The sequence below is a fragment of the Diprion similis genome, chromosome 8 (assembly GCF_021155765.1).
Source record: "Diprion similis isolate iyDipSimi1 chromosome 8, iyDipSimi1.1, whole genome shotgun sequence".
Lineage (NCBI taxonomy): Eukaryota > Metazoa > Arthropoda > Insecta > Hymenoptera > Diprionidae > Diprion > Diprion similis.
The window spans coordinates 18,377,166-18,397,642 of NC_060112.1; the positions used below are offsets into that span (position 1 = coordinate 18,377,166).

At 35.6% G+C, this 20,477-nt stretch overlaps 5 protein-coding genes across 10 annotated transcripts; 3 read left to right on the top strand and 2 right to left on the bottom strand.

Annotated features, from left to right (window-relative positions):
• Positions 1 to 2,875: 2,875 nt before the first annotated feature.
• LOC124409164 (exocyst complex component 6) lies at positions 2,876 to 11,215 on the bottom strand. Of its 4 annotated transcripts, none has more exons than XR_006929494.1 (14): positions 10,764 to 11,000; positions 10,387 to 10,552; positions 10,032 to 10,318; positions 9,639 to 9,741; positions 9,297 to 9,548; positions 9,023 to 9,190; positions 8,807 to 8,878; positions 8,607 to 8,741; positions 8,137 to 8,507; positions 7,797 to 8,031; positions 7,575 to 7,716; positions 7,314 to 7,500; positions 7,005 to 7,230; positions 2,876 to 2,959 (listed from the first exon to the last, which is right to left on the bottom strand). XR_006929494.1 is itself a non-coding variant. In XM_046886584.1 (13 exons), the coding sequence occupies exons 1-13, from the start codon at positions 11,144 to 11,146 to the stop codon at positions 7,107 to 7,109; spliced, it is 2,310 nt and encodes a 769-aa protein (XP_046742540.1). In that variant the 5' UTR covers positions 11,147 to 11,215; the 3' UTR covers positions 6,164 to 7,106. The 4 variants fall into 4 exon arrangements, 2 of the variants coding, with proteins under 2 accessions (XP_046742540.1, XP_046742539.1); XR_006929495.1 differs by lacking the exon at positions 2,876 to 2,959 and adding an exon at positions 5,968 to 6,082; XM_046886584.1 differs by lacking the exons at positions 2,876 to 2,959; positions 10,764 to 11,000 and adding an exon at positions 11,079 to 11,215 and having other exon boundaries at positions 6,164 to 7,230.
• Positions 3,698 to 6,690, top strand: LOC124409171 (N-acetylneuraminate lyase-like). The gene is made up of 8 exons (XM_046886595.1): positions 3,698 to 4,038; positions 4,509 to 4,570; positions 4,645 to 4,721; positions 4,973 to 5,118; positions 5,303 to 5,471; positions 5,843 to 5,988; positions 6,170 to 6,341; positions 6,424 to 6,690. The coding sequence occupies exons 1-8, from the start codon at positions 4,033 to 4,035 to the stop codon at positions 6,573 to 6,575; spliced, it is 930 nt and encodes a 309-aa protein (XP_046742551.1). The 5' UTR covers positions 3,698 to 4,032; the 3' UTR covers positions 6,576 to 6,690.
• Positions 11,216 to 11,379: 164 nt separating the features above from the next.
• Positions 11,380 to 12,817, top strand: LOC124409172 (UDP-N-acetylglucosamine transferase subunit ALG13 homolog). The gene is made up of 2 exons (XM_046886596.1): positions 11,380 to 11,520; positions 11,715 to 12,817. The coding sequence occupies exons 1-2, from the start codon at positions 11,434 to 11,436 to the stop codon at positions 12,126 to 12,128; spliced, it is 501 nt and encodes a 166-aa protein (XP_046742552.1). The 5' UTR covers positions 11,380 to 11,433; the 3' UTR covers positions 12,129 to 12,817.
• A 175-nt stretch (positions 12,818 to 12,992) lies between these two features.
• Positions 12,993 to 16,536, bottom strand: LOC124409170 (succinate--CoA ligase [ADP/GDP-forming] subunit alpha, mitochondrial). Of its 3 annotated transcripts, none has more exons than XM_046886592.1 (7): positions 16,379 to 16,535; positions 15,135 to 15,370; positions 14,670 to 14,891; positions 14,442 to 14,546; positions 14,129 to 14,308; positions 13,632 to 13,766; positions 12,993 to 13,277 (listed from the first exon to the last, which is right to left on the bottom strand). In XM_046886592.1, exons 1-7 carry the CDS (start codon positions 16,413 to 16,415, stop codon positions 13,191 to 13,193), a joined length of 1,002 nt encoding a protein of 333 aa, XP_046742548.1. In that variant the 5' UTR covers positions 16,416 to 16,535; the 3' UTR covers positions 12,993 to 13,190. The 3 variants fall into 3 exon arrangements, with proteins under 3 accessions (XP_046742548.1, XP_046742547.1, XP_046742550.1); XM_046886591.1 differs by having other exon boundaries at positions 13,045 to 13,277; positions 14,105 to 14,308; XM_046886594.1 differs by lacking the exon at positions 12,993 to 13,277 and having other exon boundaries at positions 13,659 to 13,787; positions 14,105 to 14,308; positions 16,379 to 16,536.
• A 779-nt stretch (positions 16,537 to 17,315) lies between these two features.
• Positions 17,316 to 20,156, top strand: LOC124409169 (ribosome biogenesis protein BRX1 homolog). The gene is made up of 4 exons (XM_046886590.1): positions 17,316 to 17,540; positions 18,190 to 18,466; positions 18,650 to 19,005; positions 19,091 to 20,156. The coding sequence occupies exons 1-4, from the start codon at positions 17,418 to 17,420 to the stop codon at positions 19,400 to 19,402; spliced, it is 1,068 nt and encodes a 355-aa protein (XP_046742546.1). The 5' UTR covers positions 17,316 to 17,417; the 3' UTR covers positions 19,403 to 20,156.
• The last annotated feature ends 321 nt before the right edge of the window (positions 20,157 to 20,477 follow it).

Below are 20,477 nucleotides of genomic sequence, written 5' to 3' on the forward strand. Positions count from 1 at the left end.
TAATTCCGAGCTAAAGAGAAACAAAGAACAAGAAAAAAACAACGCGTGTACAACCGACCAGACATTTTTCTGTATATACTATATGTGTTTTAAAAAAAATATACATATATTAAATTAAATATATACACACACACACGCGCATATATATATGTGTATATATATATATATATGTGTACTCACGACACATTCAATACAATACTGCGACAGTGGCTTAAATGAATGTGCATATTTTGAGCGAAAAAAAGAAAGTCCAAGATACAAGCAATAAATATAATGTATCCCTTTTGCTTTCCCGCTGGTGACGGACTGGGAAAAGTGGAGTATAAAGTGAAAAAAAAGTAAAATTTTAGGAAGTAAAAGAAGAAAAAACAAATAACAACACGTAGCGGAGATTTCGCAAACCTCATCTTCCCCTTAAACCCCCTAGAAAAGACGCTTTGGTTTCTCATTTATATACATAAAGAATAGAGTAGTTAAAAGAATATTAGTCAAATATCGTGATTTATGAATTGCGGTAATACGAACTACGGTTCATCATAAGAGTTTATTGTTAGATCACTCGAGGGGAATTTTTCTCACTTGTACTGTAAAATTTTCCACCCTCTTCAGGGTAGCGTAAGATCTCGAGAACACAGAATCAATGATCCTTTTCCCACTTTGGACCAAACTCAAAGTCTAGGTGTTAATTAATACACAATAAATATTTGCAAATGCATTTTCAATTTCTTAAAAATAAAAGGTATCACATTTTTGAGTGAACAATCACCGTCTAATAACTGTGAAAAGTTTTTTCTACGACGGTTACAACTTCAGTGAACACAGCATAAAAAAAATTCGGTAATTTAATGTGCCATTGAGTAATCACGATGCTTCAAGTAATTGACAAACGTCCGAATTCAAGAGTGAGAAAGCGAATACCCTGATACTGAAACGTTTGAGTATAAAAAAAAAATTATTCAAAGTATACGACATTTTCGTCGAAAGCGTGCATCGTATACATATAGAATTCGTTAATAATTCGCTTGAATTAATAATTAGGCCCGGGCGTCTGATAATCCAAACTTGAAAAAAGAGATTGAAAATGGGAAAAGAACTGAAAAAAAAAATCAACGGTTATCCAGACGTACCGAATTGAAAATTGTACACTTAACAATACGTGTAAGAATAAGTACCTAAATAATAAATCGTTCATCACATCTACCGATATTTCATGATTAAATAGTTACGTAATAGTGCAGATAAAGTGAATATATATTGGCTGTCTCTTTTTAGTTCAGATACATTTCTGGTAAAAAAAAAAAAAAAGAAAAAGAAAAACAATTACTCCCCGTGATTCGGTTAAACTCTGCTAAGCTTGAAAACTCATTATATTCATTATTAAACTATCGACAGTTGAAACATAACGTGACACTGATCAGAGGCGACGGCTTCCGCTGCATAATATTTACTTTGTAAATACAGATATATATATATATATATATATATATACCTGCATATAAACATATACATTATAGATATATACATACTTATATAAATATCCATACACGATTCAGCTTTATATACATAACAGATGTTGTATTATTCCTTTGCATTATAGAAATTGAAAATCTTAACTTTCTCTCCATAATTGATATGTTTAAAAGAAAAAAAGCAAAATGACAAAAAAAAGAAAAAGAGGGAAGAAAGGAAAATAAAAAATAACGACTACTTTTAACATTTGGGACCATTGTCATAAGAATAACCAAACTTCTTGAGAGAAAATGAAAAACCACAAGCAGTATTAAGTTTTAATTCGAGGCATCCGTCTCCGTACGTGCATATCTCTTGTGTACATATCCGAGACCTTTAGCGTATACGTATACATATACCACAGGCGTGATTTTATATAATATACAGAAAGATGACAGCCAAAAAGTTTCTGTCGGAAGCCGGGCTGGCCAGGCTCTGTATTCGCAACTAACCGGCGGCGCGACTTGAACTTCGCATTAAACGCGTCACTGTAAAATCGTACTTACAAGTCCTCGCAAAAACACTTGTTATGTAACGATTGAACCGTCAACACCCAACATGTTGATTCTTATCATCTTCCCATCTGTACATATCATGCACACATATTATACGTACATAATACATATGTATATTTATCAAGCTAACTACGGCTGAGAATTTTTATCAATTACCCCTCGAAGAACATAATTATATCCCGTCTTTTTTAACGGTGCAATTTCTCTCAATTCCAATACATCACACCTAGACACCCCGAATAATAGCGTAATTGCACGCGCGTGATACTTATTAATTCGAGTGCTGATGCGAAGTTCGAATCACCCGTTTGCCATTATACACATTATACATACATATACCTATACATACTAGATATATAGTTGAATCCGGTAAATTGTTTATTAAAGAAATATTCAACCATATAGCGTATATATATGTGTATATATATATATATATATATATTTCAAGGAAAAAAGCATCGTTAATTATATTGGTATATATATACAATATATATATATATACGCACTATAGAAACTTTTTGGCGTATAAATAATATATATGAAATATCTAATTTTCGTTAATTCAACATCTCTATTCACACAGCATGCGGCCACATAGACATTATTACAAATAATAATAACAACAATAATAATAATAATATTAATAGTAATAATAATAATGATATTAACTTTGTTGAAACATGTACTTGTAAATAAACATAAAGGATTTTTTATAAATAATAATTATTATTAACTTGTCCTTCATTATACATAGCATATATAATTATTATATATAATTATATAATTATATTTCACACTACTGTTCATTACGAATCGCCGATGTATTTCATACACTTGTTTTGACGTCATTTTCTAGATGAAGTTTCACTTCATCGACTACTTGCACTGGGCTTTCCGTGTATTCTGCAGCGTATCCACACCTTGACAAGCCATGCCTTATCTGTTTGAATCGATAAATTGGGTTCATATTACCGCATAAAAGTTAATATCTATATAGATATGTACTGCAACTCAGATTATGCAACGTTTTAGTTTCAGTCTATTTTACGCTAATTCTGAAATAACAATTTTTACCGGGATGTTTAATCGACTCCAGAGTAATGCCAGCGGCTCTTTAGCTGCTTCCTAATTTCTCATTAAGCCGCGTTTGTCGCTTTTTAACAGCCTAATTTACAGATTCCCCTTTTTTAAAGAATATACAAATTGTGAGGAAAAATGCTGGAAGCCATTGGCGGGGTTGCTTTTACGAATGTAGAAGAAGATTTAGATGAAAAAAACGGAATTAGTTGAGCCAGGCTATTATGTTTTGGAATATTTTTTTCCTTCGTTTGAAACGTAAGCAAATTTGGCGGTAAGCCAATTGAAACCCATTTTGTAGAATTTTATTTAAACATTCGATAAATAACCTGTAGCGAAAAAGAATTTATTATTTCGTGTTCGAGAGTGAAAATCTGCAGATGAAGACACGCTTGTTTATATTTTCAATTATTATCGGTGTCGTAACATTTCTCAGATAACAGCAATCACGTTTAGCAACCAACTTGTATACTAACTGCGAACGCGATAAAACCTGTTCATTATACTGTATAAATACGCGAGAAGATATGTTCGGATCGGCGAGTCACGTTGTGCCTTTTTTCCTTTTGGCAAAAATAGCATCAGTCAGCGACGTGTACATTCCACTGCACAGACCGTGTCTCGTATACAAATCTATTTCTCTCTAGAGTTATTCTGATAATGTTCACAAAATAAGTTCCAGCGAGCGATCATATATAAGTAATGCTTGTAATTAAATTGAGTTATATATGTGAGTGAAAATACGTGATAAGGCACATGGATACTGGCTTTAAGAGTCCGTTCTCCGGGGTTATCAGCAAACGAGAAGCGAGTCAACGTGCAGTCGCGATATCTACGCATATAGGACCGATGATAAACCCGAATACATCGTTTCAGCAGTTGGTAGTCGCGAAAAGGCTTCAGTGCTCGGTGGATCGAATCTAGTATAAAAATGCCGGTAAGAACACGTTTGCAAACTTATACGCATCGAAATAGATGTGCCGGTTTTTGGGAATTGGGACCGTTCGGCTTTAAAGGCTTGCAGGCGACTTCCGAGAATTTGGAGAAATGATCCAATACCGCGTAAGCCTTTAGGGTTGAGATTTATGGATCGCCATAAGACACACAAGACCGACGCGCGACTAAAATATATGGACATAGAACGCAAACTGTGGCTCGAAACATTTGTCTTATACGTCAAAAGAGGAAGTATTTATGTTACGAACGAGATGAGAAATTCAAACGGGAAAATTTTTGAAGCGTTAGAGAAGCTGGCTGGCATATTATCGTAATACAGGAATTTAAGATTTGCCAAAATTTTGAACTCATTCTGAAGTAGGCAGGCCAACTAAAAAGCCAACCTCGTCCATAATTTAGCACTGAATTACTTTATATTATACAGTATAATATATTATCCATTCGTTGCAGCGCCTACCGTTCACTTTCAGAGGCTACGTCGCTCCCGTATTCACGCCGTTTCTAAACGACAGGTAAATCACGTTGTACGTCTTATATTTCACTTGATTATCGACAAGCTTTAAGAAGCCCGCAATTTCATTTTCAGTACAAGGAGTTTGAACTTATCCTTCATACCGCAATATGCGCAGTTCCTTCTGGAACGCGGAATTCCCGGAGTGCTCGGTGAGTACTTTGTCTCATACTATACGTATAGGGTAGCTTTAGATTATTTTATTACAAACTCTAAAGTGCTTCAAAAGACTATGTATGTCAGTTCAGGGCTTTCGGTCCATCTAAGTTTCAACTAATTGGTGCTAAACTCGCCATCGAGTCTCTTATTGTCAGTCCGTTTCTTGTAATATCTTTATTTGTCGCAAATTGTTGATCGTTCATATAATTTTATCGACACCGTATTCATATTTATTTCTCAACAGTCAACGGGTCGCTGGGCGAGGGACCCTCGATGAATGTTGAAGAAAGAAAATCCGTACTCGAAGCCTGGGTACGCGCTGTTAAATCAACGAAACAACACTTGATGGTGCAAATTGGGGGTGGCTCCCTACCAGACGTCCTCGAATTGGTGCGTTTGCATTTCATATCCTTATACAAAAGCTTCTATGCTTCTATGTGGGTAAATGTTCGCGTAAGAGACAGATGCGAATCGAATTTGAAGAAGATTATATTATTTATTCTCATAATAATAATGGGAATGAATAATCAATTTACGGATTGAGTAAAGGAATTAATTTCTCACAATATTGCAGGCAAAGCATGCTGAACGGCTTGGCGTCGATTCTATCCTCTGTCTTCCGGAACTCTATTTCAAGCCTAAGACGTCGAAACAATTAGTAGAGTACTTGCGAATCGTCGGTCAAGCCGCCCCCAGAACACCGCTGCTTTACTACCACGTACCGATGTTCTCCAATGTTGATAGTAAGCAAAGGTTTATTGATTTCATTAATTAATTGCATAGATTCAAAAGTAAACAACCGTATAAATGCACCATGAATTTTTTCGAAAAATTGTAGATTACTTATGCTACAAGTTGGACTCGATCTTAATTAGATGTTTGGTAGATGACAATATTTACATTAAGATCTTATCTCGAAATTTATGCGTGTATTATAACTTAGCCTAGCATCTTTATCACACTGTTATCAGCGGTAATGTACATAACAATCTTCGGAATTACGTTTCAAAGAAAATTTATTTACATTTTTGATAAACGAAGTCTGAAGAAAGGACGTAGAAGTAGAATTCTTCTTGCCTTTCAGTTCAATAAATTAATTTCATTCCATATTTAGTAAACATGGTTGAGTTCTTGGAGGCAGTCGGTGAACGGATTCCATCTTTTGTCGGCATGAAATTCACCAGCCCAAACCTTTCCGAGGCAACGGATGCCATGAACGTTAATGATAAGGAGTTCGTAATTTTTGTGGCCACTGATCAGGTAAAATAAAATCATTTTTTTTATCTTCTCTCGACTTTTACTATTATCACAGCTTTATCACGTTATTAATCAGATGCGAATGATTAAAACCACACTCAAATAAATTTCGCCTAGTTTTTTCATTGCGCTGAATTAAGATTCGAAATAAAATGACGGGGAAACATTTTTCATTGAATTTCAGACGTTAGCAGGTGCCTTTGTCCTGGGACACGACTCCGCAATAGCGGGGACGCTAAATGTTTTTGGTGATCAATTAGTCGATATACAGAAAGCCAGTAAATCAGGAGACTGGAAAAAAGCCCAAGAAATACAGCAAACTGTGGCAAAATCCATAGCTGCCGTTATCCAACATGGTAATTGACGTGACAAAATTACATTGTGGCAACGAATGATGACGTAACTATGTAGATAATTGAAATTGTTCAATGCTTTCAGGTCATTTTGTCGAGACCATGAAAGTCGCAATGGCACTTCTAACACCGTTCGACATGGGACCTCCTAGAGCCCCATTAAGCCCCGCTTCTGCCGAAAAAGCTGCCGCGATCAAAGAAAGTTTGAAAGGTTTGGGCTACCAGCTCTCGAGGTGAATGAAGATAGTTTTATCACCTTTGCAAACTTGATTACGTCTAACGCGTGATTGTTTGAGGAAGTTTGACTCTTGTAATTGCAAGATACAATAAAACAGATTGTATATTCTCTTAATTACTTTGTAAATTCTTCCGTGAGATTTTAGGCATACTATCGCGACAGAGAATTTATATCGAATTGGTACGAAGGGGACGAATCGCGTGAAATTGTGATTGGATGAGCGAAAAAATATATTTAATTTTATTTTACATTTGTCATTGGTTTCGGCTCGAACGCATCACGCTATAATTCACTGAATATGTAACCAAAGTTAAAATTGCTTATAACGAGTTTAAAAATATATTCAACATATTAACTGATAAAGATTGTTGTTTTGATATAAGAGAACTTATAGAATGTAATCTTGACTACTTAGGAACAATACCTACCTGATTATCTTATTGCTCGATTCAGTAGCATGAAATCAATGCGATTCACAAATCAGTTTTTAGCGTGGTCTATTTTGCGCGACAAAAAGTGGATGTAATTTTTTACTGTTGCGTAGTCTGTGCCAGCTGTCTCAACTGCTTCAGCACGGTTTCCAAAAGTTTCTTCTTATCGCGTTCGCTTTTCTTTAATACAGAGAATACTGTCTTTTTATCAGATTCCCTCAGTCTGAAAAGATAAAGTGAAATGGCAGCAATGAAGTAAAAATATTAATTTCTGTTACTGCGTGTATGAAACATTCTTGATCTTACTTTTCGAGCAGTATCAAGGCTGTGTTTGGCGTAACCAAGTTGTATTTACTAGACTCGTGCCCGTAATCGTGAAAATAAGTAGGCCAATCCAAGCTCATGAACAGATCCAACAACTGTCTCAGCTCAGCGAAATACTGGAGCAATACTCCCTCTGGTAATCCCACAACTGGCTCGGATGCCGCAAATTCTAAAAAAAAAAAGAAATCGCAAGTATCAGAAACAAGAATGTCCAAGTATTTGACTAGACTGAGTCAAACTTACGTTCGCATTGGATGGTATCTAAATTAACTTGCTGCAGCGCACCCATGGAGATTTGTTTTACGTCGTCGCTAATCAGAATTTCTTGAATGGATTTAGCTATGTGCAAGCATGCTGATTTACACGCAACTTGCGCAACCTCTTCCTGAAATTCAAAGATGTAATAATGAACAGTGAATGAATATATAAGTGATTCCAGCCCACTTGGTTTTCGAATTAACTTACAGGCAGATTCGTAAAGCACATGAAAATACTCTGCAAAAACGCTATGAGATCTGTTATAAAACTCGACGCATGTCCTTGAGGCTCGGCTAGATTCCAATCGTAATTTTCCAACTCTAAAAATTCATCCAGCTTTCGCTTCAGTTTATCACATATTTGTCGCTCTGCATCCTCTCTCGCAACTCTAAACATCGCTGACTGAACCCCGCCACAGCTTAATTGACCCTCATGAGGCGTTCTGAATGTCAAGTAAAAGCATTCGAAACGATCAATGACAAATAAGTTTTTATGAAAGTTTACCATGGCAAAACACTTATTGAATAATAAACAGATGCAGAGTTACCCTGTTATGTTGGAAACAAATTCCTCCAGGTATTTGGTGGAGTTTTCAAGATAGCCAGTATTTATTATAATCTGTACTACTTGAAGCAGAGCTAACGATGGCTTTCGGAATAGTGAGGAAAGGCAACCACTGAAGGTTCGGGTGAGTAATAAATTGGTAGATTTGCGAATCATTTCGTCAACTTCGGTTTGGGTGAGATTCAAATCCTCGGAGAATTTTAGACAGGCGTATATAAATTCTTTGACTTGTTGATATACTTTCGGTACCATTGCGGAAAATGGGAATCTCTTTGGAAACTCTGCTTTTTGCAGCGCTTCGTCATGATACGGGAATGATCCAAGTACATGGTCATATTCTGCTTGTGACGAAACCTAGAAGATCAATTTTTTATTAGGTAAATATCCAATTTCTATTATGTATTAAAAGTGATATAGGTATTTAACCAAAACTAATTCTAAACATGGTCTCACTTGAATTGGTAGAAAATTGTCTTCGTCCAAAATATCCCTAAACACTTGAACCCAGTGCTGCATCAGAACTTCGTTGTAATGAACTCTTATCTCTTGCAGTAATTCCCAAAGTTGACTGACAGGGTAACCGTAGTTCTGATTTTAACAGAATTAAACATTACATCTGTGCACCAGGATTAAACTTTTTTACTTTTACTCACCCTCAACGTAGTGTTGAACAACATTAACAAATTTTTAATTTTTAAAATGAGTGTGGCATCTGTGCAATAGGCCTAAAACAAATGCAATTTATATTATCAGTTTGTGCAAGCTTAGGTATACATATTCTGATAGTCCAAAATCAATGTCAAAAAATTTCTTTACGATTGTAAAAACCTTTTTAACATCAAAATCGTTCTGAGAAAAAGTTGACTTACGGAATTCGTCCTCAAAGCATTTACGATCTTGGAGATTGCCATGGACCAAACTTCTTCCAGATAAGATCGGGTCGCCAATCCATTTCCTGTATTCAGAATATGATCTTCAACGACAAAAAATCCCAGAATACCGTGAATATAAGATTGATAACCAACTATACTCTCGTGCTGAAAACAAATATTTTCCTTAGGTATAACAGATGTTCAATATTGAAAAAAGATTCATATAAAATTTCGAGCTCGATTCTACATCTTATTTTTTATTTTTTTTTACCATGTTATTTGGGGGCTGCAGAACAAGTCTGGCCTGTTGCTTTCGTTGTTGCCTGTAATAAGCCTTAAAAGTATCGCTTTCACGCAGTACCGTATAAATATGCATGCAACGATAGACTGGGCTAAAGTCCATGAGATCTTGAGCGCTGAGTTCCTCCTCTGTATCACCTGCTAAAATATTTGGCTGTGGAGTAGCTTGCCGTTTCTTTTTTCGCCCAATAATTTCGGCTTCACTGACAAGCTGTTCAGCGGTCTGAAAAAGTTAGTAGCATATACTATAAATTTTCCAAACTATTTTATTAAACTCTAATAACTCGATATATTGTATCTGAATTACACTCACGTGTTTCATGGCGACTTCTCCAATTTTGGGAGAATATTTTCTAATATTTTCCAGAAAATCTCGCAAATCTGACATAGATGCATCTTTTATATTTTCACGTAGCCTATAAAATAAGGAATCATAGACCATGAATCGGTTATTTTTCCCAACAGTTTCACTTTAGCAAAACTTAATAATTCAACTTCTGTATACTGTTTCAATTAGAATTAATTCAATACTTGTTGATAAAAGAATATTATAAGTTGTTTTGCTCTGGCCCTCTATAACTTTGTAAGTGAAAACATGATTACTAAGTAACAGTTGATGAAGAAAAGAATGGTTCCATAATTTCCACATTGACTTGATGCCATGAGATGACAAAAATTGAAAATTCATCAAATTTGATCAACATACACTGATATTTGTTGAGTAATTTGGGAAGAGAATCGGTAATTGGTAATTTTAGGTAGATCGTGATGCTCGAGTTGTTCAAGAGTCTTAAGCGCTGGATAATATCGTTTATCTTTCATCTGTCTTTGGAGTTTTGCATAAGCAGCAAGAACGGGAAGGCACATGGTAAGACTGTCGACCGCAGCAGCCATATTATTTTCCACTTTTCTAGCTTTTACTAGTTCCTCTCCTTTCGCCATAACTCCAGCTGCTGTATCCATGATCCGTTTATCGAGTTCCAGTACTTCATTCTGTTCAAAGGAAATCAATTAATCATTTAATTCGATTGCTTGAAATTCATGCCCAAATCAATACAAACATTCAACTGCTGCGCTTGAGACCGAACTTGCAGCAACTCCCTAATAGAGTCAATAAACCCTTGGTAATGATGGTTGCACATGCGCTCGATATCTTTGTCATGGCTCTTTACCCTATCGTCGAGCTTTTCCATGAACTGTTGATGTTCCTGTCCATCGTAAATGGCTCTGTAAATATTGTTGAAGAATATTTATCAGTAAAATCGCAATCTTAATTGAAATTTTGTTCGCAGTAACATCTAAATAAATAGTCTAAATAATCTAGTAATGAAAATGAGCCGGCAAAACGAATTTGAAATCTTCTTCAAGTTTTATTATGTGATCTAATTCGTATCTTGAGATGAAAATTGTAGTAACGATCCCAAGTGACAGTTAGTACCTGATGACCAGACCGATATTGCCTGCATCTGTAGACTCTAGTTCAAACAATAAAAGTTCGTGTTTGGATGCAACGTTGACAACAGACATTGAATTTTGGGACATCAATGAAGGTTAGCAATAAAAGAAATAATGAATCTTTCGTAAGCTCGTTATAATACATGAATCTTCGGGGTAAACTACCCCTGGTTTGCGCAAATGCATAAGGGAGGTAGGTATGCATCTGCGTGATCAGGGGTTGTTTTCAATGCCGCGTATTTTGACGGTGAAACATAACCTCATTCATTTCGAACGTCAGACGAATATAGTTTCTCACTTGAATGTCGGGCCCAAGTAATCGTCGATTCCTTCGATTTCTTGAATAAGTAAATCATATTGCTGCATTTTTTTCCCCCAACAGACTTCGGCGCAACAGTTTTTTCGAACTTGTTAAAAACTTTGACAGGTTGTTAGAAGGATCGACTGACGATTTGATGCACCGCCCTCGTTTGAAATCAGGTGATGACATGGTTATGACCGTGATGACTAACTCATGCACATTGGCTGATGAAGTCTCTCGTCGATGCATGAAAGCAATATCTGAAATGAAGCTTCCGTTAGCTGGAAAAGTGCCACGTTATTAATAGTGCTTAACAAAATATGTCATGTGCCAAGATTGAATTAGAGTAAAAATGTCAAGTAGAAAAGTATTCGTTACTGTGGGAACAACAAAATTTGACGAATTAATAAATGCTGTTACGGCACCAAAAGTACTGGAGGTATGTAACAAATGTTAAATCTATCCTTCAGTTCTTCTAAGACGTTGTTTTGATAGACTTTTCTTGGATTGAGTGTCGCAACTTTTGTAGAATCAAGTACCACGATACCACCGTATCAGTGCCAAATGTTCCGAATACCTTGTTTTATTCGTGTAACAATGTTGCGAGACGCTAGCGACTCACTTTTATTTCAGGCGTTGAGTAATCGAGGCTATAACCATTTGATCCTTCAAATTGGTAAAAGTTCATTGGATCCCGACTGCTCACCTCGTCATGGTTTTCGCCGCATAGAATATTTTAATCTGAGCCCTTCGATACAGGAGCAAATGACGTCTGCTGATCTTGTGATAAGTCATGCAGGCGCTGGAAGCTGCCTCGAAGCTCTGGAGGCAAAGAAACCCCTAATAGTTGTCACCAATGAATTATTAATGGATAATCATCAATTAGAGCTTGCCGAGCAGCTCTATAAGGATGGCCATTTATACTATTGTAATCCCAACACTTTGCTACAGCTGATACAAGATATGGACTTGTCAAAATTAAAATTATTTGAAGGTAACAAAAGCAATAAAATAGTTGCGTTCATTGATCAAGTAATGGGATTTTGAATCATTAGCATAATCTTTAGGCTCCATTCATTTGAATTCAGTAAATATTACCAATCCCTACTGGGCAGATACAATACGTTTTGCATTTTGCTAGTAAAATTTTTTACAATTAACCCTTAGTGGTCACCTGGAGTCGATATGACCCGATATATTTCTTATGGGATGAAAAATAACAGTGACCACACAGGTTCAATTTGGTGGAAAAAATATCTTTTACTTGTAGCCAGGCAAAAAAGTACTTTCTGTCTGGCTCATCCAGGAATCTCCTTGAATAAATTAAAGCTACCAAAGTATGGGATTGTTTGAACCACTTTTTTTTATGAGTTTTCAAAAAAAGACGAATCATTTTTTATTCATTGGATGAAGTAACGTATGTATATAGCATGTATATCAATAAATATTTGAATTTGATGAAACAGATACAATTGAATTTTTAATTAACATAATTTACAGCAGTGACTCCTCTGTACATAAATATTTATCGATCAACAGAGAATCGTCATGTCTCACAAGCTTATACATGTAACTTGTTTTTTACTTATAGGGGCAAGTTAACCATAAACATACACTTATCCCGTCATAATAAGACAAAATGGCAATATGTCTGTACATAAGTAGACGTTATATCGCAATCGTTAATCTGCTTTCCAAAACTTATACAAATGTATAGAATTTCTTACATCAATCGGTACACATAGAAGACATTACGCAATTATTTGTAACGTTAAAACAAAAATATTCAATCTTGGCCTTGGAATAATAATATCGAATGAAATTCAATGCGCGTATTTCATGAAGGTTATTATGTATGCAGCTTTCAATTCGATGGATAAACTGAATTAATATGACGAATACCACAAGATTAAACTCATTAATAAAGTTTATTATTATCTGTTTTTTTTCTCTCTTTCTTTTGTTTTCCATAATTTCTACAGTAATTTTTCATCTAATGTGTACCATCCACAGCTCGGTGTAGTTTTCGTCTGTAGTATGTAACTTCCAAATGACACATGTATACCAGAGGCTACGATGGGTACGTATAACACACATGACATTTTCCGTTTAGTTACAGACAAGACCAAGACGAGTCATCTCCTTCAACAGTTCATTACCCATTTGGGCGGGGCTTCTCGTTACAATCACTCCGGCCTAGAAATAATACGATAAATGACCCCTTTGTTTTTCTCCCCGCTGTTATCTGGTGTATAAAAAAAAAGCAAGAAAGAAGTCATATCTGCCTCTCAAAGAAATTAATAGTAAAGTGTTACTGATATGTATTTCTAAGATATGCAATATCAGTGCAGTAAGTTCTGATTCTGAATTTAACCTTTAGACCGCCGGTGATTTTTATGTATTGTTAAATAACCCACATTTATATTTTTTGAGTACAGCTCGATCAGTATACTGCGGCCTAAAAGTTAATTCTGTAGTTGTGAATCTGTTCAATGAATAATCTCAGCAACACCAATTGCACTCAAGATGTACTAAAAAAATTAACATTACCTTTTCAAGAGCGTTAATTTTATCTTGAGCGCCACCTTTACCGCCTGAGATAATGGCACCGGCATGACCCATCCGACGACCAGGAGGAGCCGTCAATCCCGCAATAAAAGATACAACTGGCTTAGCCTTTCCACCCTACAGTGGAACAAATTGAATCTATGAAATTACAAAAATTATTCCCCACATTTAGTTGCGATTAAGGTGTAAGATTGTTTTTTTCCTTTCCAGAAGTGAAAAGTATTAATGGCAAAGTGCAACGTTAGTGGACATTGCTTTGTCCAAAGTCCAATCTTTAATGAATGAAGTAACTCAGTACTGAAAGTTAGCATCTAAATATCTTAAAATTTCTTCAATTCAACAGGATAGGATCCTAACTTATAGAAAAAACCATGCGGGATATGTGGGTGTCACTTCAAGATTTAGGTCTGGAATAGGATAAGGATGGATTAGGCGTGATGGTGGGTCATGGCTACCAATAATTCAGAACAGCAACCGACAGTGTTATGTTCCATGAGGTATTCAGCAGCCAACTCTTCAGCGCTACCTCCGATTTCTCCGATCATCACTATGCCTTCGCATTCTGGATCTTGTAAGAATACTTCTAAACAGTCAATGAAGTCTGTACCATTGAAGGGATCTCCACCGATACCAACGCACAGCGTTTGCCCCAGCCCAGCCTTAATAACATGGAGAAAATTGATTCATCAAAATCTGATTGATGACCAGAGCATGTCATAATTATTCATGTAGCACCAAGTAAGTTTTTACTCAAGCAGAATTACTAAAATACTTTTGATTCATATGGCTCACCAGTGTCGTCTGGTTTACAGCTTCATAAGTCAGAGTCCCGGATCTCGAGACAATACCGATCTTTCCTTTTTGATGGATATGTCCTGGCATGATTCCAATTTTACACTGATGTTGGAAAAGAAATAAATAGTTAAGCTCTTTACGATTTTCACATACGACGACACTAAAGGAAAAGAAAACTGCAATACAGTTGGCCCTGAAGATACTAAAAGAAACATGAAAATTTACCTGTTCTGGAGCAATGATTCCCGGACAGTTCGGTCCTATGAGGCGAGATTTGTTCTGTTCAAGAAGACGCCGCTTTACTTTTACCATGTCGTGCTGTGGCACACCCTCAGTGATACAGACAATTAGAGGCATTTCTGCATCCAAGGCTTCCATAACTGCTGCTGCTGCACCAGGTGGTGGAACGTAAATTACCGAAGCTGTTGCACCTGTAGCTTCTTTGGCCTATAAAATACATAAACTAAATAAACAGATAATAACATGCTTCTATATTACCTGTCAGATTTCAAAGATCATTTTTTGTTTTTCAGTCCTAGTCTGAGTATGCTGGGATGTATAGGTTGAAAATACATTGAAAATTAAAACCGAAATTTTGGTTTTGAAAGTTTCAGTCTTGGGTTTGGGGCTGTAGTCTAACCATATTTTTATGGATTTGATAAAAAAAATAAAATAAATAATAGGACGAACCTCTTTGACAGTTTTAAATACAGGCTTGCCCAAGTGCTCTGTTCCAGGTTTTTTGGGATTGACACCACCCACAATTTTGGTCCCATAATCAAGTGCTTGCTGACAATGAAACGTTCCTTGTTTGCCCGTGAATCCCTGGCATATCACTTTCGTGTTGGAGTTTATTTTCAGGTTTTTCCTCGTGTCCGTATAGTTGAATCTTACTTGGGCACGGAGTAAGCTGCTTCGACCTCCCACTAGAGCAAAAATCATTTAAAATTAGTTATATTTCTGCTATGCAATGTTGTATAAGTATTGGGCTGTTCCTTCAAATATCTAATCCAAATTCTCTGTACTGCTAATAGACTCTAATTTGAAGAGCCATATGTCACAAATAGCACCATCAATGCAAACAGAAGATAACGAAATTTACTTAACTACCTTAAAGGTTATGTTTCTCAGGATTCAAGTATACTTATTCCAATGATTACAGCGCGGAATAGAAATAATACGTAATGTTCAGAAATAGGTGAAATAAAATTGAAATCTAGTTCTTTATGTAGTTTAATTACAATGATTAACACATTCTTAGATGCACAAACAACGGTATCCAGAAAATCAACGTCATATATTATACTCATCCCTGGGAATCAGAGGTATTTTAATTTGTTATTTCTATACACAGTCCCTTATACCACAAGAATTAATGACTATTGATTGACTCTGTGCAACAACATTACAAATTATTACTTGTGATGATGAATTTTTTACATTCTACGGAAAATTTATCCTTATAAATTTAGGGTGACATGCTGAGCATACAACGGCTTTAGTAGGACAAAATAGGTATTAATAAGATAATTGGATGCATCTCTTGAGAGGAGAAATACCGAAAGGATAATATATATCATGAAATTATCCACAGTCCAGCCATGAAAGCATGAATCTGACTTATCTGCCAATGGCACTTGACTTATTAATCAGTGATTCGGCCCCAGGAGATCGTCAATAAATTGAAAGGATTATTGAGCAATTTGATAGAAGCAAAAATGTGGGTTACATTACATAATGTACACGAGACAATTGTCTCTTTTGATTTGAGCCATCTGGGTCAAGAGCGAACAGCATTCGTAGGGTTAAAATAAAACTGGGTCTATGTAGGTGCGACTGCATAACGATATACGGGGCTTAATTTATTCTGGAATACATTTCGCTTGCTGTAAGACTTGACATATTTTCACTATATCAATGTTTAAATTACTGACCTGTGATTTTTGATAGATTCCTAACAGCCGCAGCCATTTTAACAAATTTGTCAAGAAAAATTAATTTCAGAATGAACTACGGACTTGACACCATGGACGAGGATAGACAGCCTACTCCTTAATATCTGCGATTCCTATTACCATGATATATCCTTGGTGAACAAACAAGAATGAAGTGACTCCACACACGGTTAAAAGCGTTCAAAGCGACACAGCGCTGCCTGCTACGGTGTAGAGGCGCTGCCTTTATGCACATACTATGAGCCATTGGCAATCGGCTAACTATACTAGTTAGTCGTTTTGCACGTTGACTGGACCTGCACAATTCCAGCAGTTTTTTAATTTTATCAGACGTCGATAATTAATTAATATTGGATAATTTAAATCTGTACGAAAATGCGCTAAACGGTCGATGAAAGAATTCAAAGACGGTTTATATTTCTGGTCCAATTAATCCTCTTTGGTGACCAGTACTCGACGGGTATATGGGCCTGTTGTATAAGGCTGGGTTTTCACGTGCGTCGAATTGATGCGACGGCAACTTGATTAATATGAGTTTAGCCGACCAACCATCAAACTAATCTAATTTAATTAATGGATCATTTGTAGTTCGTCTGCAGATGATTGTAATGCAGTTAGAATTGTTTGATAGTGAACCGATCTTTAAAAAAAAAATGATAACAAATTCTGCATGTATCTAGCCGACAATCACGTATAAACTTCAATATTTTCAATAAATTCCGTCATATATCGATAGAGAATCGTTTAGCCGAGGCTAATCCATCGGCTACCGGCGGCATAATTTTCGTCAATTCGCAGCACACAAAACCTTATTATTCGTGGACACCGTCAGAGGCCCCGTAAGACCGTACAGTCTACCACCTAGTCTATACTCTTTAAGTCTATGGGTAGTGCGTGGTTCAGTTACATATATATATCATTGGTGAAGATTGTCTGTATGCCGCACGTGTTAACCTTACGTCTAGGTAACACAGTTTGTTGAGTAGGATTGATATTGTGAAGTGGTTTCAGCGCAAAAATGGTAAAGAAAAGTGTAAAAAGGAAGCGTAAGGAGAGTGAGAAGGCTAAAAATGTTGATACCGAAGAAGTGGTGAAATTGCCGCCATCGAAACGATCGTCGGACGAACCTCCGCCAAAAAAGGTTATTTTATCTTCTAACCTCGTGAATTACTGTATTACAAGTGTTATACACAAACTGCAATCACACAGCTCATGTTCATTGTACGAAAAACATTTCCCCATTTCAGACTGTCTTATTGCTAAAATATGACTATTTCACGGATTAAGATTCTCTGTAAGAATATTTGCCCAGAGTGTCTATTCGCACTACAAAGTGAACCTATACAGGACTAAAATGCTAAAATTAAATATATAAAATGTTCGCGTCTCCCGAATTTTATAGTAGGAATTGGAGTGTCTGAAAAGTTTCAAGCCGTATCACTTTTTATGTGAGTATAATTCATGCGAAAACACTCTCTGAGGGTGACAGAATCCGATAGCGTAGTTCGTACCTCTTGTGTGTGTTTTGGTTTTGGACAGTGTTAGAATACTACCATTTATTAAAACTCTAGCGAAGGTAAAATTAAGACCAAACTTAATCTACCCTTTGTAACTAGGCTTTAGCATGCCTGGAATTATACTTTGGATATTTCAATTTCTTGCAAAATATTCAGGCCAAACAAAGATTTGGTTTGTGGAATAATCGAAGTGCTCCGTAAAGGTTAACTGTATAGTGTGAATAGATATTTTGAAGAACATTTAATTTAAATATTCGTTTTTGTTATCGATAGACGAGATGGATAAACAAACAACGGGTGCTAGTATTTGCATCACGAGGAATCAACCACAGAGATCGTCATCTGATGGAAGATATTAAACGACTTATGCCACACCATCGCCCAGAGAGCAAAATGGAACGTTCCAAAAATCTCCAAGTTATTAATGAGATGTGTGAAATGAAAAATTGCAACAAAGCCATGCTTTTCGAGGGTCGAAAAAAAAGAGATCTGTACATGTGGTTGTCTAATGTTCCAACTGGACCCTGTGCAAAATTTCTTGTTGAAAATGGCAAGTATTTACCCAATGTATAACAATTAATTTAAAGTACATTTTTGATGTTCTTGTTCGAAGCAATGTTGCAATCTCTATATTTATCACCAAACAGTGGGTTATTTCCTCAGAAAAAACGTTCTTAACTTATCTTTCAAAGAAAAATAAAACTGGTTGAATAATACTTATTTTTGGTTCTAGTTTATACAATGGCAGAGTTGAAGATGACTGGAAATTGTCTGAAAGGGTCGAGACCATTGCTATCTTTTGATGAGAATTTCAATGAGAAACCTCAGTATGGTGTCCTGAAAGAATTACTGACACAAATATTTGGAGTACCCAACCACCATCCGAAAAGTCAACCATTTTTCGATCATATTTACACATTTAGTATTTTAGATAACCGAATATGGTTTAGAAATTTCCAAATTTTAACGGAGGATGGAGCACTGGCTGAAATAGGCCCCAGATTTGTTCTTAATCCTGTAAAAATTTTTACCAGCAGTTTTGGTGGTGAAACGCTATGGAATAATCCGCATTATATTTCTCCAGCTAAGGTATTTTCAGTATTTACAACCCAGGGTTACAGTTCGCTGTTGAAGCATTTTAATTCAGTCATATTGTTATCTTCCTCTCTTCCAGTACCGACAGTCACTGACGAAAAAAGCAGCTGGTAAATATATCAACAGGATAGAACAGAAATTGAATGCAGAATCTAATAAGCCGGAGGAGTCTTACGCCTTGAACCCATTGGATGAGATATTCAAAGGGGATCCCCTGACTGTGGCGGAAAAAATGGAAGAGTTACAAGAGCAAGGAGTTGATGAATCTGCTAAAGTTGGAAAGAAAAAGTCCCCTAAAGTAAAGTTCGTCAAGAAAAAGCCGAAAAAGCATTTAGTGGGTAAGCAGAATAAGAAGAAAAAATCAATAGTTTCAAAAAAAATTAAAAATTGAATGAATTTATTGTTCAGACTTTTGACACACTGTGTCGCAATAAAATACATGAATATAAAACATTATCGTGTATAATTACTGTCAATTACGAATGCCAAATCCTTTGTGTGAATATTAGTAGTTTTATTTAAAATCATGTTTCTTTTCACATATAAATTTCAGTGTATAATATTGGTTCCTTAAGTTTAAATTCAGGTGTTATATTAAAGTTAGAAGCACCTTCAAACAGCAGTGAGTAGATGCAGTACGATAGCTCATGATGCCTTGACAAAAAGTATCAAAATCCATTATTTTTATCATTAAAATCTTATTGAGGATTAGAACGTTATAAAAAACCTATAACGATTTATTCAATATCACACGTAAAAATATATTTGTGCCTACGTATGTATATCTCTCTCCCGATAAAATGTATTATTTCTTCTCATGTACGTTTCTACAACAGCCTTCCAAATTATTCGAAATAGAAATATTAGTACTATTACATGGTAAGTTAATATTTTTCCCCATAATCAACACCATCCTATAATTGAAACAAGTTTTTTGTGTGATAGACTTAATAACAGTTCTTGTAACAAATATTCTCTTGCTACAAATATATATTTTATGATCATAACACGTCGCAAAAAGCGTGTCTGCTTATACCTACGTATGTATGTACAAAGTAATTTCTTTCTAATCTAGACAGTAGACGATGCATCTGAATGAAACTACAAGTAAATGATTGAAACGCATGTTGTACAATATTCCTGGACGGTACTAATAGAAAATGCAACCTTGTTCATAAAAGTCTTCATTTTCAAAATATGAAGGCAACATGAATGACTTTTGTAAATTATTAACATTGGATTATTTGTCACATATTTATGAACAGAAAATATCGTGAATTACTTTAAGAAGAGTTGAAAACCATCGAACAGATGTCTCTTAAAGGAAATCAATTGAGAGTTATGATATGAAAAAGTATTTCATGTAATTTTTGTTTTAAAATCATTTAATTTAAGGAAAAAAATATGCTTAATCTTGTACTTCTATCAAAAATCAATATTTTTCTGTAGATGGTACAGCTGGTATG

Coding starts and splice junctions, on each gene's coding strand:
- LOC124409172 (XM_046886596.1), top strand. CDS start 11,434: ATGTCAAGTAGAAAAGTATTCGTTACTGTGGGAACAACAAAATTTGAC. Junction 11,521..11,714: donor CGGCACCAAAAGTACTGGAG/GTATGTAACAAA, acceptor CTTTTATTTCAG/GCGTTGAGTAATCGAGGCTA.
- LOC124409164 (XM_046886583.1), bottom strand. CDS start 10,867: ATGTCCCAAAATTCAATGTCTGTTGTCAACGTTGCATCCAAACACGAA. Junction 9,742..10,031: donor ATTACTCAACAAATATCAGT/GTATGTTGATCA, acceptor CTTATTTTATAG/GCTACGTGAAAATATAAAAG. Junction 7,501..7,574: donor AGATACCATCCAATGCGAAC/GTAAGTTTGACT, acceptor TTTTTTTTTTAG/AATTTGCGGCATCCGAGCCA.
- LOC124409169 (XM_046886590.1), top strand. CDS start 17,418: ATGGTAAAGAAAAGTGTAAAAAGGAAGCGTAAGGAGAGTGAGAAGGCT. Junction 18,467..18,649: donor AAAATTTCTTGTTGAAAATG/GCAAGTATTTAC, acceptor TTTTGGTTCTAG/TTTATACAATGGCAGAGTTG. Junction 19,006..19,090: donor ATTATATTTCTCCAGCTAAG/GTATTTTCAGTA, acceptor CCTCTCTTCCAG/TACCGACAGTCACTGACGAA.
- LOC124409170 (XM_046886591.1), bottom strand. CDS start 16,415: ATGGCTGCGGCTGTTAGGAATCTATCAAAAATCACAG. Junction 15,371..16,378: donor GAATCTATCAAAAATCACAG/GTCAGTAATTTA, acceptor TTTTTGCTCTAG/TGGGAGGTCGAAGCAGCTTA. Junction 13,278..13,631: donor AAATTAACGCTCTTGAAAAG/GTAATGTTAATT, acceptor TATTATTTCTAG/GCCGGAGTGATTGTAACGAG.
- LOC124409171 (XM_046886595.1), top strand. Junction 5,472..5,842: donor GATGTTCTCCAATGTTGATA/GTAAGCAAAGGT, acceptor TTCCATATTTAG/TAAACATGGTTGAGTTCTTG. Junction 6,342..6,423: donor AGCTGCCGTTATCCAACATG/GTAATTGACGTG, acceptor CAATGCTTTCAG/GTCATTTTGTCGAGACCATG.